General features: G+C 50.8%; 2 protein-coding genes and 1 long non-coding RNA gene across 4 annotated transcripts in view; all 3 read right to left on the bottom strand.

The window, feature by feature from the left end:
- Window positions 1–4545, bottom strand: part of LOC108447844 — a 17901-nt gene extending 13356 nt beyond the window's left edge. Inside the window, exon 1 of the long non-coding RNA XR_001863547.1 lies at window positions 4535–4545. This is a non-coding gene — a long non-coding RNA (uncharacterized LOC108447844). The remainder of the gene's footprint in view (window positions 1–4534) is intronic.
- Window positions 809–12040, bottom strand: NPFFR2 (neuropeptide FF receptor 2). 2 transcript variants are annotated; one of them, XM_017739002.1, is made up of 5 exons: window positions 4621–12040; window positions 4083–4238; window positions 2698–3048; window positions 2308–2407; window positions 809–1890 (listed from the first exon to the last, which is right to left on the bottom strand). In XM_017739002.1, the coding sequence occupies exons 3-5, from the start codon at window positions 3011–3013 to the stop codon at window positions 1065–1067; spliced, it is 1242 nt and encodes a 413-aa protein (XP_017594491.1). In that variant the 5' UTR covers window positions 3014–3048; window positions 4083–4238; window positions 4621–12040; the 3' UTR covers window positions 809–1064. The 2 variants fall into 2 exon arrangements, with proteins under 2 accessions (XP_017594491.1, XP_008635651.1); XM_008637429.2 differs by having other exon boundaries at window positions 2698–3038.
- A 95-nt stretch (window positions 12041–12135) lies between these two features.
- Window positions 12136–16539, bottom strand: GSR (glutathione-disulfide reductase). The gene is made up of 12 exons (XM_017739001.1): window positions 15883–16539; window positions 15538–15626; window positions 15002–15071; window positions 14690–14837; window positions 14514–14568; window positions 14338–14437; window positions 13816–13902; window positions 13462–13623; window positions 13139–13250; window positions 12925–13056; window positions 12610–12743; window positions 12136–12441 (listed from the first exon to the last, which is right to left on the bottom strand). The coding sequence occupies exons 1-12, from the start codon at window positions 15982–15984 to the stop codon at window positions 12292–12294; spliced, it is 1341 nt and encodes a 446-aa protein (XP_017594490.1). The 5' UTR covers window positions 15985–16539; the 3' UTR covers window positions 12136–12291.
- Between the last annotated feature and the right edge of the window lie 6 nt (window positions 16540–16545).

Here is a 16545-nt window from a genome sequence, read left to right as displayed (position 1 = left end):
TTGGGGGGAGGGGGGTGCGGGGCGAGAGTCTCTCCCGTTCCCGCTTCCCGCGGCCGAACACAGGGGTCCTGTGAGGGGGAGGAAACACCGTGTCCCGAATCCCAGCAAAACCCCGCGTTCCTGCCTTTCATTTCAGAGCCAAGCACTAATTTGGTGTTTGCTGAATTGGATATGGAGTGAGACAAGGTGTTTGCTCGTGGGAGAAATGTTCCTCCTGGGCATAAAATCTGAGTTGTTCTCTAGGTCAAATGAACATTTTGAGGTAAAAATGAGTTAGTAAGTAGTGGACAGGCAGAGAAAATTTTTGGAGCAAATCTGAGATAGTCTATAGTGCAGAGAATGAACATTTTGAGGTAAACTGAGGTAAGCAGTGGCGAACAGTAGGGAATGTCAAAATGTGGAAGTCACTCCCATTTACCTGAAAGAGGACTGCCCTGGGGAATGACCGTACCTGGGGCTTGGCTCCTGGAGGGCCTTACAGAATAAGCCACTAGTGCCCTGTGATCCTGTGCTGGTCCTTGCACAAATCCCATTCCTCACCCGCTCCAGGAGCTCCCAACGTCACTCTCGTACCTGCTGATGTCTGTCAGCTCTAATGGGCCCCCAAGTGTTTTCTCTCCTACTCATATTAAAATTTCAGTCTTTTTGGGTGACTCATATCCCCCCAAAAATCAATTTGAGTTCCCCAAAAAACATACCCCAAAAGACTTTCTTTAATCCTTTATTTCTCAAATTTCCACTTCTATTTATTTCTCTAGCTGCAATAATAATGAATAGGACAGAAATAACAAAGACAAAGGGGAATAAATGGAATGTGATGGAAAAAGTTTAATTTTGTCATTTGGGCAGGACCCAGCTGGCATTCACAATGTCCAGGCAGAAGCAACATGAGCACAACCACAAGAAAACCCAGGGACTGGTGGGTTCCAGACTGTGTCTCCAGTATTTCAGTCTGTGAGAGTTACAGGATAAGGGATTACTCCCAGGCTGAAATGTGACCACAAATATTGTTCAGGCAACCCTGTTCCAGCTGCTCTGAGAAATCTAGAGAGTCACAGCGTGTTTCACTTGATCCCATTGTTGCAGGGCTCTTTGAGATCATCCATGATCAAGTCCTGCTGGTTATTCACCCCATTTCCTTTCGTAACTGGCTTCCCCTCCTCCGTAGCTGTTTGAGGGGCTTCATCCTGGAGTGCCTGGCAGTGGGCAGCTGGCAGGATGGCGTTGCTTTGTCCTTGCTGGGAACAGAGCACCCTGGAGCAGAGCTGGAACTTGAAGACAGCCTCGAAGCCCCGTCGGAAGTTTTCATTGCAGAACCCGTAGATGATGGGGTTGATGCTGCTGTTGAAGAAGGCCAGCCAGTGAGCAAAGGGATAAATGTAGATGTTGATGAGCTGCAGCTGGAGGTCGGAAAGGCTGGCGTAGTCCGAGAGCAGCATCAGAGTCCACAGGGGAAGCCAGGACACCGTGAAAAGCAAAGTCACAACAATGAGCATTTTGATGACCTTCTGTTTCCTCTTCCACATGCTGTGCCGCTGCTCCTGGCTGCGCTTCCCTGCCCCAGGCATGGCTGTGTGGGAGAGGGAAATGCTGATCCTGGCGTACATGATAACAATGAGTGACAGGGGAGCCAGGTAGATGTTGGCAAAGAGAACCGTCGTGTAAATCTTCCTCATTCCCGGCTCAGGCCACTCCTCCCGGCACCAGAACACCGGCCGGGTGGCATTGCCAGAGCCCAGGAGCACTCGGAAATGCTTCTCCTCCTGCACCTGCAGCAGGACGGCCGAGGGACACATGATGGCCACGGCCAGGATCCAGATGACCGCGATGATGGCCACGGCAGCGGGAATGGTCAGCTTCTGCTTGAATGGATGCACAATGCACCGGAACCTGGGGCAGAGAAGCTGTTTAAGGAATGCTTCATCACCCAGGCAAGCAGGCGCGTGCATTTTAAATCGTCTGTTTTTCAGCAAGCAGAGATGGAATCATCTCCTCATCCTCCCTGTCAGTTGCTGCCTGTGCTGCTCCATTTAACCAAGGCAGGTATTAACACCTCTGCTTCACGGCTGAGGAAGAAAACAGTTCCAGGTGGGCCGGGATAGCCCAGTTCCACCATCTTTAAGAGATACCAGTGGAGGAGAAATTGCTCTTTAGATTTGGCCCCCCCTTTTTTTTTTTTCTTAATAGCCATAGGAGCAAAATGCATCTGATTTACTGAGGTGTTGGGAGGGTTAATGAGTGGGCTCAGCATGGCCAGGGGGCCAGGGGGAGATGAGAGTGATGGTTAGAGACTCTGCATCATCTTACCTGTCCACAGCAATAGCAACCAGAGTGAAGACGGAGGCAGAAACAGAGATTCCTTGGACCATTCCACTCATTTTGCACACCAGACTCCCAAAGGGCCACCCTGGAAGGAAACGGGCAGTTGGAAGTGCTGCCATCTCACTGCAGGACTCTGCTTAAAATCATTTGCTCTCATCTTCCATTTCCTGATAGAATGATAGACTCATGGAGTGGTTCGGATTGGAAGGGAACTCCTAGCGACCATGGAGTTCCAACCATGGCCAGGAACACCACGCCGTGGGCAGGGACACCTTGCACTAGACCTCACCTCTGACTGCAGTGACCCGGAATGCCCGCAGAGCCCCTCTGACACGTGGCCCCGGCTCTCCCCGCCCCGCGAGCGCCCCAGCCCACCTGCAATGATGTTGTCCAGGAGGGTGGTGGGCATGCAGAAGAGCCCCACCAGCAAGTCACTGACGGCCAGGTTCAGGATGAACAGGTTGGTGACCGTGCGCATGTGTTTGCTCCATAGGATGATGAAACAAACCCCCCCGTTGCCCACCATGCAGAGGAGGAAGATGAGGAGGTAGGAGGTGATGAAGACAGCGGCCACAGAAGGCTGGTGGAGGTAGAAGTCCACGTAGGAGACATTGCCTTCCAAGTAGAGGTACTTGTATGTCCCGTTATAATTCAGCGCCTGAGGCCAATCCAACGAAGAGTTTGAGTCCATTTTCTTCCTCGTGCTCTAATGTGCCCTAAAAGACACTTGTGAAAAGGTCATTTTAGTCCGCTTGCAGTTGATATGAAGGAACGGGATATTATCATTTAATATGGGATATTTTTATTTCTATATTATTAGTGCTGTTATCTGCTTTGGGTACACTGTGTGCTGAAATAAGTGTAAAGCTCACATGCTCTTGGGCAGTGGTGAGGTGGCTGAGCAACAATCACTGAAAAATCACTAATTCAATCACTGAAGAACAGGGATTAGAGCTTTCTGAAGTGGCACAAACCTTCTGCCTGCATGTATCCAAATCCAGCCCCATTTCATGAACATGAGATGGTTTTGTGTACAGTTGGTTGATTTAATTCCCTGCTCACAAGCTACATAACTCAAAGTCTGCAGTCAAGAAGGACCACACTAGGTTTAAAACATGCTGAGATACAAGAGAGCTGGGTTAATTTCCAAGCAGGTAACTTGACTTGGAGGCAGCATTCCAAACTTTCTTTCCACATGTATTTTGTCTCCCAGATGAGGATGCTTAAAGAAGCAGGGGGTGGAGCAAGCAAGGGAGCAGCAAGATTAACTGGTGGCAGAAGGCATGAAATTAAAGTATGAGCGAAGGTGCTTTTAAGATGCTTCAAATTCCTTAATAGAAATGGAATTTAAATTAAGGCACAAGTATCCAAATCCTGATGAGCTTGTAGGAACAGCAAAGCCTCTGCAAGTGTTTTACTTTCAGGAAGCAAGTGCAGTAAAAAAAAGTACTTATACTGCTCTGCCTCAGGTTTGGAACAAGCAGAGTAGTGAAAACCCATCATGTTCTGGTCTCTTGTGCCCGTTTAGAAATGAGCAGCAGTGCAGCGTTTTAATGGGTCTGTATTTTACATACTCATTAAATGCCTGCACAGTGAGGTACAGAGACAAAAATCTGGAATCCCTCACCAAAAACCTGCTGCTTGTATGTTGGAAAAAGTGTAGGAATAGTTGTACATTCTGTGGGGCTGTCCTTATGGAGAAAGGCTTATTTATCTTTATTAGTTTTTATTCAACATGCTTTCAAAATTATTGCAAGTACCTCTATTGAAATGTCTGACGTGCCAAATGCTTTCCCCGGCCAGCGCTCAGAGTCAGCCTTGTGGGAAGAGCTTCAATGCCGATTTTCCTGATTCCTGATCCTGAGGAAGCAGCACTGGTGCACTTGCAGCCAAACATGAGCTCAAGATGGGAAACGCTGGCAGAATGCAAATACAGATATTTGACAATACAAGTTGACACTGTTCCTTTAATCCCAGACCTGGAGCTGTGCTTTATAAATCTCAGGAGATGCTGTCTCACTCCATTTAAAGCCAGCATTCCTCCTGCTCCCTTGGACTTATTGTTGCTCCCTTTGCTGCTCTTCCCCACATTATTATTATTATTATTATTATTATTATTAACTACTAATTTTCTTCCATAATCCTTTTGCTTTTGAGAGGAGTTGCTTTAGGTAGACATTCTGGCCCGGAGAAGGTGGCTTTTGGCTCCCACCGCATTCCCAGTCCCCATGCCCAGCTGTCCCAGTTGTCCCTGTGCTGTCCCCAGCAGGTCAGGCAGACGTGCCTTTCCTTCCTTACCTGCTGGAGTTTGGCTTTTAGAGGGGTCTCTGATGGTCTGCAGCAGAAGTTCTTGGTCATTCCATGACAGGATCGTCCCTTATCACACTAAAAGCAGGAGGAATAATCATTATTTTGGAAACATAGTTTGTGTTTTCTCTCTTTTTCTGACACCGTGTTGTGAAGCAGTGGCGCCCAATCTCTTCTGTAATGATCTCTGGAATAGTTTTTGTTCCTAACTGGTAAACAAGAAGTAGTAAACAGCCTCGAGGCAAAACTGGAGCTGAGTCTCATCCCAGTTGCACTAATGAAATTTTGGCTTTGGCAGACATGGGGAAGTTGCTGTACAAACCCTGCAGATCACAGGAAATGGAAAAGCTCCACAGATTTTTATTATCCTGAAGCTGAGAGGGAGGAGGATTGGCTGGAAGGAGAAATTAAGCCAGTGCCTTGTGTTTTCACAGGGTCCTTGCCGGCTAAAACAAGCAGTGATAAATAATTGAGAGAGGCACAGAGGACAGAAACATAAATCATCCAAGAAAAGAAAAAAAAATAGTGCAATAGCTAATTGTAATAAGATGATAAACAACAGCAATTCGCTTCCGCATGGTAACTTGACAAGAGCAAGGCCTCACTTCTTCATTCGATCTACAAGAGAAAATCTGCAAAGGAGTAAAGTGGGAGCTTCCCTGAGTGAAAACCTGCCCCGGCTCATGTAGGGTTTCCAGACACACGAGGCTCATTCGTGGCTGCTGGAATCCCAGTCACAGCCTCCGTAGACAAATACACAGTGTAACGTCTCACAGCCTGACCAGGACAATCTTGTACCTCTGCATACAGAAAATCAGGTTTCCACTGTTAAAGTGTAAGAGGTCCAGCTGATTATGAAGTGATGGAATTATTTACATATTGGGCAGATGGAGGAAATCCCCTGGAGCGGCCACCACTGCTTCACCTCTGTGCACGACCCGCTGGGTTTGTCATCTTGATTTTTATGAGTAAAATATCCTCACAGAATCCTCTGAGGCTGGAACCTTCAGAGATGGGAAGAACAGCAGGAGCATGTTGCTGTAGAAAAAGAAACTTTAATGTAGTAAGTGCTAAAAAAATTGTTCTTCCCTTGTCCTGAGCTCTGTAATCAGTAATGGCACAACAAGAAGAGATTTCCCAGGGACCTTGGGAAATGATCCCTCGTCTGCTGAAAAGTGAGAAAGTCCCAGGGGCAAAATGCAGCCCCTGAAGGATGGCAAAAAGAGCAGGACGTTGGTCTGTGAGTGTCTGAGAAATAAGGGAGAGAGAAATTTATGGATCATCCTCTGCCTCAGGGAACCAGGAAGAGCCATTGACTAAAAAACTAAAATGCTGTTGCACAGGGAACCCTTGCACAGACCATGGGAATCTGGGCTCATCTTTGCTTCTCTTCCAGAGCAAGAGGGGCCTGCAGCCACACCAAACCCCCCATTCCCAGTGCCTGGGGCTCAGGCACGGGACAGGGAGTGGTGCAGGAAGCGTTGGGTCTGGGTCATGCAGGGCTGGAGCTGCCACGTACAAACTCTGGGGATGTTCATGAATTAAAATAATGGAACTTACTCTTCAAGTATTTAACTTTTTCATCCATCAGAATTTCCATGATATTTTATACGACATACCTCAGAGTGCTTTATCTCCAAATAAGCCCGAATATCCCAGTAGGTTTTCAGCTAGGAGAAAAGAGCTGTGGAAGAAAAAACACCCTAAAAATAGCCAGTTGCAATAAAATAATTTTTTCTTACTGACATTTACTTTCATGAAGAATAACAAGTGCTGAGAAGCAAATTCCTCATTTTGAAATGGGCAATCCCAGGGAGATATGCCAATCTTGGAGTTGCACACAGAGCTCTTCTCAATGGGCTTAAACTGCTTATCCTCCCATCAGAGTCATTTATCTGCACAGTCTGAGCTGGGGCCAAAGAAAATAGTTTGTCAAGGTATTCCTTTTTTAAAGATCTCAAACTTTAAATGATATGGAACAAGGCTATCAGCGGGATGACTGTAATAAACACAAGACTTACTTGCAGATTACTCATCCACTTGAGATGGGAACAGAAAACATTTCTTCCAAAGCCAAATCCCAAATGTAAATCAGGAGATGCAAATGGCAGGTGAGGCATTCACAGCAAGTTTCTTATGGCTCTGTATTTATATATATATCTATGATTTCCACCCTGCTTCATTAGAGCCGAAGCTGCTTGCCTATTCCTTGTCATTATACTCTTATTTTTTTTTACTTCATGCTCAGTCAACCTTTAAGCTTCTGAATATATTTGTTTTTTCTATTTGATGTGTCACAGGCTGTTTAAAATTTTAACTAAAATCTCATCCAGCTGTTCCCTGAAATCAGGTTAAAGTAATATTTCCACACTCAGGCACACTTATGTAAGCCACTTTATTGAGAAGCCTGGCAAGCAATAAGATTTTAGCTGCCTTATCTTGGAAGCAAGTCCCTGTTTTAAAAGCTTTCCGTAGGCAATTACTGAAGTTCTCCCGGGATCCAGTCTCTTAAGCATCGGTTTCCCATCCATCATTGGAAACAGGGCAGGGACCCCACGAAATATCTGGACTGGTCGCAGCTTTTTCCCTGGAGAGATGCTCTAGCAGCGTTTAGCAGTGAGTGCTGGGGTTTAGTCTACAGAAACAGCTAAATCAGTGATCCCTGCCGGGCTCTTTGCAGCAGTAAACGCCCCACTAATGGGAGATGAGCCTCCTAAACTGCACCTTTCAATTCAGCCTCTGCTCATGAGTCACTCCCTGACAGCCCAGTCATTTGGGGCACTGAAACTGAGGAGAGTAATTGGGGAACAGATAGAAAGGGGTGGAAAAAAAAACAACCTGAAAAGCGGGACAATCGTGAGATAGTCCCAGTGGAAGATAGAATTGGCAAACAAAATAAGTGCTTTAGGAGCCCATCAGGCAGTGAGAGCTAATGCACCAGGTACGGCAGGTAGTTTATGTCCCCCCCAAAATGGGGGGCACAGAGGATCCTGTAATCACTGCAAAGTGAATGAGCAGAGGAAAACCAAACCAATCCCAACGCACAGAGCACATCACAAGGGTTCTTCGCACCAGGTGATGTCTCTGCTTCGAGTGAAAAATGAGCAAGAGGCATAGAATTGTTTGGTTTCAATGTCTTTTGGCACAGAAATGTCATTGCCCTCTGTGAGGCAGGCATGAGAGCAAACAGCCCGTGAGCTGGGCACACAAGGGATCTGACTTAGAGCTTGTTACAACAAAGAGCATTTGACCCCTCACCCAAGTTCCTGGGCTGTGGAGTATTGGATTATCCCCCTAGAAATTAGGCAGAGCAGCCTTCCTGGCCCACGGGCAGAATAGGTGAGCTCCCTGTGCAGCACGTTGGGCTGGATCCTTAACACTTCATCACATCCCAACGTTGATTTGCCTAGAGGCAACATCTTTAGTCTTAAATAACTGTGCAGGCTGCACAGGAGAAGAACTGTCTGTGAAGGTTTAAATGCCCAGTGTCACCTCTCTAGAGAGATAATGGCTGTGGAAGGGCTGAACTCTCCCTGTACCTTCCTACCTTCTGACTGTTCCCATTTACATCACCATCCACATCCACGAAGGGACTTTAAATACTCATTGATTTTTTTTCTGTGAGCTGCTCTAAGGATTTGAATCCTTTTGGTGCTCCTGAATTTCCATTTACTGCTGCCTTAGTGACTTGATTTTAATTAATACCAAATTGTAAGCTTCACCAGGATAACATGGATAGGTACCTGTGATTGATGTCAGGAGTTTGACATGCTGAGAGGTTACCTCGGAAACCTCTTGGTTTGACTCCAGTTGAAGCCAATTCTGTTCAGTAAGTGACAGCTGCAACCCATGGTTGTCCGAACAGCAAGGACTGGAAGTCAGTTTTCCTTGCTAGGATTTTCATTTGGAAAAAAGCAGCAGCACAGGTCCATTCTTTTGGAATGAGGTGCCATCTTACAGGTACCTACCTACCAGCCTCAGGAAACGCTCCTCCTTTGCTCAGAGTTACACTCAATCCCCCTTTTTCCAGCAGAACACCCCAAACTGATCTCACTGCATTTTATAATTTGCAGCCCCTGAGGTGGTTCAGATTTAAAGGATAACACGAGGTACTTCAAGCTCCAGATGCTTTTCTCCTACTGGAGGTACCTGCTACTGATAGAAAAGCCAAATAAAACGATGTAAACTTGTCTTAGTCACGGAGGAAAAAAATGAACAGCCACAGGCTCTTTTTTTTCCCAATCCTGGAGCTCTGCAGAGTGGTCCAGCTCCTAGCCCAGGTGGATTGGCCCTGCGAGCAGCAGCAATATGGGCGCTGGTGGGGGCTGTGTGTGTCCCCCAGCTCTGGAAGCCCTAAGCCAGAGGGTCAGAGGCACCTGCTGCCACTCCCGTCCCCCTCCAGTGCCTGAACTGCTCCGTATTCCAGCCTTGCCCACCCCGGGACCAACTTCGGCAGCACAAGGGGGGTTCTTGCCAGCAGGCAGGTCCCTGGCATCACCACGATCCCCATGCAGGCAGCGCTGTGCCCCCCCAGTAAATCAGGGCACCCCCAGGCAGTGGACCCAGCATCCCACCTCCCCGCACACAAAGACCTGTTGCTAACAAAGCTCCTGCAGTTTTCCCTCAGCTCCCAGCTCCAGCAGGGAGGCAGGAACAGCCCAGCTCCAGCCAAAAGCAGCCCGCAGCCCACTCCCCCAGGGTACCCCGCTTACAGGTGCCGGAGCTCCGCCGCAGCCGCTGGCTCGGCGCACGCAGAGGAGGCTGCAGCCCCTGGCGCAGCGGAGAGGGCTCCCGGAGCCCCTGCAGCTCCTGCCTCAGGCAGGGAGGAGGGACAGGAGGAAGGAGGGAGCCGAGAGCCCAGCCCAAAGCCAGGCGCCAAGCGCCGGGGCTCCAAGGCAGTCACCTGCAGCCACCGCTGGCTTGGGGGGGTGCCTGGGTGGAAGTTTCTCGGATATGTTCCATTGCAGAGTCTCCCTGCTGTGCTCTGTTTGAAGCATCCCTTTGCCTGGGGAAGCTCATTCCCAGGGTCAGGAACTCACAGTTACCTCTGCAGGTGCCACCCCTGACACCCCCCATCCATTACAGTCCAGATTCTCCCCGGTGCTCTGAATGCTCCCAGCACAGCGGCATCTCTTGGACTCTGCTCCTACCTGCTGAGCTCCAGCATTTAGATCCAGGCTCTCCAGAGATTCCAGCTTTTAAATCAGGAGCCTGGGAAAAGAACAGTCTGTGTGGCCCAGGAGAAACCAGGTGGCTCTTGTAGCTGAAATGGTAGGTTTTGCCTTACCTGCATAAGGTTTTTCTGGAAAGAAAAACAGCATCCCAAGGACAGACTATAGGAGAACAGGCTTCCAATTAATGATTTCATGGATGTAGGAATTTTTCTTTAACAATAATGAATTCTCTATTTTTTACACTCCTCTTTTTATTCCTGGAGTAGTTTAAAAATTATTCCTTTAGGCAATCATTTAAATTTGAGAGGAAAAACAATTATGCCAATATAAATTTAAACCAACAAACTGCTTTCCAGCATAACTCAGTGTGGAATTGTAACAAGTCCGTGTGGAATCATTGTGTGCTATAAATGGAGGATAAGAAGCTCCAGCCATGCAGAGACATTGTATTAAGGGCAGCTTTGCCACATGTGATGCAGCAAATGGAATCCCAGGATCCTGAGGCGCTCACAACCGGGTGCTGTAAGGAACCACAGTTAGAGAAACCTCTGACTGAGAGAGGATCCCGAAGGCCCTGCATCTAGCTAAGAGGAATTTGTCTAAAATTCCTACCCCAGCTCTCCCTGCACACACACACTGCTGCAGTTCTCTGTCTCCCCATCACTTTCCCTGATTCACATTCCCTCTGCCTGGAAGCCCAAAACAAGGCCACTTCACTTTGGAATCCAAAGAGTTTCAAATAGAAGGGTGTTATTCACGTAAGCAACAAAATAACCGCAATGCAGGGCATTGAGATTTGCAGGGAATCGCTTTCTGCTTCCCACATACCCCGTGGAACATCAACACTGAATCTTCATCGCAGATTATTGCAGAATACTGTCTTTCTCCTTTTAAAAACAACTCAGTGAGCAGCAGGGCTGATCCATGTCCCAGGACACTTCCATGTCTTTTAAACGCCGGCCGCGCCATCTGCTGGGAGCACAAAGAAGGACACGACGCGAAATAAACGCAAGGGGAGATCATAGAACCATCATGGAATCCCAGAACGGTTTGGGTTGGAAAGGACCTCAAGGATCATCCAGAGCCTGTTCACGCAGGCTGCTGTCCATCGGCCCCTGATTGTGGATGGATATGGAAATGATGGAGGTGTTTAGGGAATGTTGATAGTTTTTCCCTCTGTTGGATAATCTGGTCATTAAAAAGGCTAATTGACTCTTCCAACAGGGAAACATTTATGCAAGAAGTGCCAAAAAATTTTTGAGTTGCTGGAAAATGAAATCTGCAAGTATCCAACTTAAAATCCCTCCGAACTGTCACCAGTCTGACTTCCATGGACTGGTCACATTGCCCAGATGTGTCCAGTCCAGCTGTAAATGCATTTGTCCATGGCGTAATTTATATTTTTTTCCTGGTAAAGAGCATCTGGATGATGGAGGAGCAGGGGGGGGGGGTCAGGAAGGAGTGTGGGGGGGGTAGAGGACACGAGGCTGAGGCCCCTGCACCTCCAACAGCGTCAAGGAGCGACTCCCGGGGCTCAAACGCCCTCGGTTCCACCCCACAGACTTGAACCAGCCCCGCACCCTGGGGCTGCCTCGCTCCGCCCCCCGGGTCCCACCGTCTTTCACCTGTCTGGGCTCTGTCCTCAGCCCCAAAATGCAGGATTTGGGCTCTCTGATCAAAGTCTTAAATTGCCTGGATGAGCCTCATTTCGCACCCCAAGACAGGACTTGAGGCTGTTTCGCAGCCCTAAGACTGCCCAGGTGGGGCTGGTTCCAAGTGCCAACAATGCAGGACTTTGTTTCTGAGCCGAAGAAAATGCCTGATTTATTGATTACAGGACCCTAAAGCTGGCCAAATGAGCCTGGTGTCCCCCAAACACAGGACTCAGTCTCTGTTTCCAGGACACGAAAGTGCCTGGCCCAGCCTCACCCTGGGGTGCCCCTTTCTGATCCCCAAAATCCCACAACTCCTTCTTTCCCAGCTGGGTCTGGAGCTTCCAGCCACTGGAAATGGGGCTGGAAACAGGGAATTTGATCCCTGAACCCCCAGCCTGGACTCCCTCTCGGAGCCTCAAGTGTGATGTCAGGACAGGCTGGAGAGCCAGTGGTGTTGGGACATGAGATAAAGACGAGGATGGAGCCCATCCAGGATACCCCAGCATCCACGAGCACCCCAAGGACCCTGCTGTTCTGTCCCGCCCCAGTGCCAGGGATTGCAAAGGAGGAGCCTGGCCACTGCCAGCCTTCCCCAAAACCACATCCAGAGACCGTGCCAGCACCATCCACGGTTGGGCACGGCGGGAGACAGGCACCAGAGAGCCAAAGGCAGAGACTGGCCAGCATCAGCGTGTTTACTTCCCACTCCAGAGCAAGCACACGGTACAGACACGCCCTCTAGACACCCAGCTGGCAGTAAGGCACTTTTAAAAACACGTCAAACATTCTTTCCAGCTGCAGCTGCCATCCCCGGGGTGTCCGTGCCCACAGCCTCAGCGCAGTGTCACCAGCTCCTCAGCAGAAGTGGGGTGAATGGCGACAGTGTTGTCCAGGTCGGCCTTGGTGGCCCCCATCTTGATGGCCACAGCAAAGCCCTGCAATATTTCGTCACAGCCCAGCCCTTGCATGTGCAATCCCACCACCTTTGGAGAAGAGAGAAGCCAGGTGAGACCCAAAATCCAGGCTGAGCTCTTGGGTGTGGTGCTGGGGGAGCTGGATCCCAGCCCTAGAGCCGACCACACGGGGACAACCGAACAGCCAGACATGGTCCCCACCACCCCCCAGCTGTGCCCGTGACGCCCTGCACTCACCTTCTCCTCCTTGCCAGCACACACCAGCTTCATGACACACTTCACTTTCCTCTGGGTGACAGCGTGGTACAAGGGAGTGAAGGACGTGCTGTAGATCTTAATGTTGTCCCTCCCGTGTGCGGCCACGGCCTCCTCTGCGGCAGACGCCACAGTAAGGGGGTCAGAGGGGTGCACACGGGGCATTTACAAAGAGGAGTCAAAGCCCTTTTGTCAAGGCTCGCTTGCTGGAGATGGAAACATCTCCAGCATCAGAGCAGCAGCTCTGAGCCAGTGTCCCGAGCCCCTTCATCCCCTCCACGCCCCATCTGTCCCCACCTTCGGTGAGCCCCACGGTGCCGATGGGCGGGTGGCTGAAGACGACGGTGGGGATGTTCTCGTAGTCCAGCCGGGAGTCCTGCTTGCCCTCAAAGAGCCTGTGGGCCAGCTTCCTGCCAGCTGCGATGGCCACTGTGGGGAGGGACAGGGAGCCTGAGCCACGGCATGGTGTGGCACTGAGGGGCTCTGCAGGGAAGGGGCACGGCCACAGTACCTGGGGTGAGGAGGGCTCTCCCACAGACATCCCCAACGGCATAGATCCCTCTCCTGGTGGTGTTCTGGTACTCATCCACAACCACATGGCCCTTGGGGTCCACCTGCACACCCTGCCATGGGAAACAGCAGCCTCAAGTGCTCCAGAAGGGACGGGACAGCCCATGGGGCACCTGTGCTGGTGGCCACAGTGTTCCCAGCTGGGGGCCAGGTTGTGGGAACACCATCCTGTGACAGGCTCCGGAGACCCAAGGGAACCCCAGAGATCCGTGGGACACCAGGAGATCCTCCCACCAGCACAGAAGGGACGTGCTGCCATCTCACCACTCGATCCAGGCACAGCCCCTCGGAGTTGGGCTCCCGCCCCACGGCCCACAGCAGGCAGTCCACATCCCGGATCACCCCCTCTGTCGGCTTGTGGCCCGGCACCGCCGAGGTCACCATCACATCCAGCAGCCCACATGGGGACTTAGTGACTCTCTTGACCTAAGGGGAACAGCAGGAGCAGCAGGAGAAGGTGCAGATGGCTTTTGCCTTGCAACAAGCAACTTTAGCCATGCTGCAGAACGAGGGATTTTGCAAAACTGTGGCCCAGCAAGCAGCACCCAAAATAGCAATCAACACCTGCCTCTGCAGGAGGAATAGGGCAAGCCACAGGGCTGCTCTGTGCATTCCTACCTGTGTGTGCTTCCAGACATCAACCCCGGTGTTCTCCAGCTCCTGGGTGCAGTTTGAGCTGATCAGGGAGTCAAAGGTTCGCAGGACCTGGGCAAAGATTCCCCCCAACCCTGTCAGATGAGGGTCTGCAGGCGAAGGCACCACCTGGTAGCCCCTCCACCTGCATTTCCCTGCTCCTGGAACTCAGGAGGTTTGGGGTGCTTCTGGTTAACAAACTTCTCTGTTTGTTTCTCCATTATTTTCTTTTCCTCTCTTCCTCTTTTCAAGTCTTGACTTGAAATAAAGCTCAAGGGAGCAGATGCAGTGACACGCATGGCTGCAGAAATGCCGGGCACATGGGTGGGTGCTGCTAAAACATGTCCCCCCAGCCTCTCCATGGCTCCCGTGCCACCATCTGCTGCGTCACTCTACCCCTGCCAACTCAGACCCTCCTTTACCAGGAAGTGACAACCAGAAAACCCCGGTGGGCTGGGATTTGACAGCCGGGCAGGAAGCGCAGGTGGGGACAGGCGGTGGCATTACCTTGTCCTGGCGGATCAGCAGGGAGGACTTGGAGCCCAGCGTGGAGAGGATCCCTGCAATTTCCACCGCGATGTAGCCGGCCCCGACAATGACGCTGCGCCTATGGAGAAGCGACCATGCCGTGCACGGGCACCTGGAGCTGGCACCGGCTGTTGGGGCGATGAATCCCACCTTACCTGGGCAGCTCCTCCAGGTCGAAGAAGCCATCACTGGTCATCCCCAGGCTGGCACCTGCAAAGCAGAGACTCTTTTGCACCCTTCACCTGTCCCACTTCCCCTCCCACAGCCTGCTTTGCTTCGGCTGGATAAGCCTCTCTCCAGGCTGGGAGCTGGGGAATTTCATCAGGCTCACCGGGAATTTCGCTGTCAGAAGGGACAGCCGGGCGCCCGCCCGTGGCTATAAGGATGTGAGGAGCCGTGTACTTTTTCCCCTCCACTTCGATGGTTGGCTCAGGATCAGCAGTGAACTTGCCATAGCCCCGGATGATGTCAATGTGAGCCTTAGGGGTAACAGTTATGGGATTAACAGCAGGATGAGGTGCGGGAGACACCTAATGGAGCTAGGGCTTCCACAGCTGGAGGACGCCCATAAAAGCTGGAAAACTGGCCAAAAATCCATCACTTTTGCCCCTCGGATTGCAGGATAAACACATCCCACGCTCACCTTCTTGACATTGTTCTCATAGATGTCATTGAGGCGCCGCACGTACGCGTCACGCTTGTCCTTGATGGTCCTGAACAGAGCAGGGAATACCGTCACTGCTAGCAGATGAACCTCAGAGCTCAGGAAGAATCTGGCACTCAGTGCCATGGTCTAGCTCACAAGGTGGTGGTTGGTCAAAGGTTGGGCTCCATGATCTCAGAGGTCTTTTCCAACCTTAATGATTCTGTGAACTCAACCCCTCTGGCATGTGGCAGCCACGCCACAAAAAATCTGGCTCCCTGTCACCCTTTCCCCACCAAAGCGAGCTTTTTGTGCCCGCCTTCCCTGCATTTGTCTTTTCCAGAGTCTCTTCCCACAGCCAGTTTGCCATCCCACTTCTCTAACACACAGTAAGAATCCTGGCCACGTAATCAGCTCTGCACAACCCACGGGAGCCTGGAAGTGGGCAGGGACTCCTCTGAAGTGGACAATGGGCTGCTGCCCATGGGACACTCACTGGGAGATGCTGGTTTCCAACTGAACCCTTCCATTCTTACCTCCAGTTGAACTTGACACCGGGTGTTTCGAAGCCGTAGTCAGCGTGATCGTGGACAAACTCCGCATGGACCGCCGTGTTCCACATCACCTGCCCGCGCAAACTGCAGGTTGGCTCGGGAAGACTGCTTTGATTCTGGGAAAACCCACTCCAGGCTTCCTGATTCCTCACCTCTGCCCGGAGCACCCACGGGACACAGGAGAGCCCATGGCATCCTGATGGCTCAATACCCTCAGAGGCCCTGCTTCCTCTCCCCACACCCTGTGCCAGCACCTCCCTGGAACTTGGAAGGCACGCACACCAGACCCAACCCAAGCCACCGGAGCCGGTGGCAGAACACCCTTACCTTCTTTGGCACGCACCCAACATTGACCTGGGGGAAATAAGAACAAGTCTCAGTGCCAAGGCCCAGTTTTCCAAAGGCAGTGCTCCAGAGAGCATCCCACATCAGGCTGGTACTGCATCTAAGCGCTCTGCTCAGGAAAACAAAGGCAGGATTACGAATTCCTGGCAAAAGAGGGGTGTAACTGCCTTGGGAGGCTCAAGGTCTTGCGGTTTGTCTACTTTTCTTCACTTCCTTGAAAGAGGATATGGAAGGTGGAGCCTTCAAACACAGGGTTTTTTCCACTGATAATCTAAAAATTATTTACTAGGAGAATGGTGTTTGCCATCCCTTGCCTGCACTTCTACGAGTATGGCAATTTTTCCAGCAGAATGCACTTAGGACACAGAACTAGAGCCTGTCCCCGGCTTGTTTGAGGAACCAGTTTGTTCCTTGGCTTGTTAGCAGCTCACCATGCTCTTGAGTTCTACTTTACCGCCTTGCAGTTCTCCTACACGGATCCAGGATCCGTCGGCATCCTGTCACCTGCCTGAAAACGGCTGGGAAGAAGCTGGTGGAGATGGGGGATTGGGATCCATCCTGCTTCAGCACGTCCTTGCACAACGCTCGGACAGCGGGAGGGCGATTCCTTCTCTCCGGATTCCCGCACCGCGACCCTCCCCGGGG

Source organism: Corvus brachyrhynchos, unplaced genomic scaffold (genome assembly GCF_000691975.1).
Source record: "Corvus brachyrhynchos isolate BGI_N302 unplaced genomic scaffold, ASM69197v1 scaffold597, whole genome shotgun sequence".
Lineage (NCBI taxonomy): Eukaryota > Metazoa > Chordata > Aves > Passeriformes > Corvidae > Corvus > Corvus brachyrhynchos.
This window is presented reverse-complemented; position numbering and strand designations above follow the sequence as displayed.

What these genes read in the sequence shown, in the direction of transcription:
- NPFFR2 (XM_017739002.1), bottom strand. Translation starts at nt 3,013, where the DNA reads ATGGACTCAAACTCTTCGTTGGATTGGCCTCAGGCGCTGAATTATAAC. An exon ending in CCTGGACAACATCATTGCAG is followed by an intron (nt 2,408 to 2,697) that starts GTGGGCTGGGGC and finishes GTTTCCTTCCAG; the next exon opens with GGTGGCCCTTTGGGAGTCTG. An exon ending in GTTGCTATTGCTGTGGACAG is followed by an intron (nt 1,891 to 2,307) that starts GTAAGATGATGC and finishes TCTCTGCCCCAG; the next exon opens with GTTCCGGTGCATTGTGCATC.
- GSR (XM_017739001.1), bottom strand. Translation starts at nt 15,984, where the DNA reads ATGTGGGATGCTCTCTGGAGCACTGCCTTTGGAAAACTGGGCCTTGGC. An exon ending in TGCTGATCCGCCAGGACAAG is followed by an intron (nt 13,903 to 14,337) that starts GTAATGCCACCG and finishes ATCTTTGCCCAG; the next exon opens with GTCCTGCGAACCTTTGACTC. An exon ending in ATGTCTGGAAGCACACACAG is followed by an intron (nt 13,624 to 13,815) that starts GTAGGAATGCAC and finishes TGTTCCCCTTAG; the next exon opens with GTCAAGAGAGTCACTAAGTC.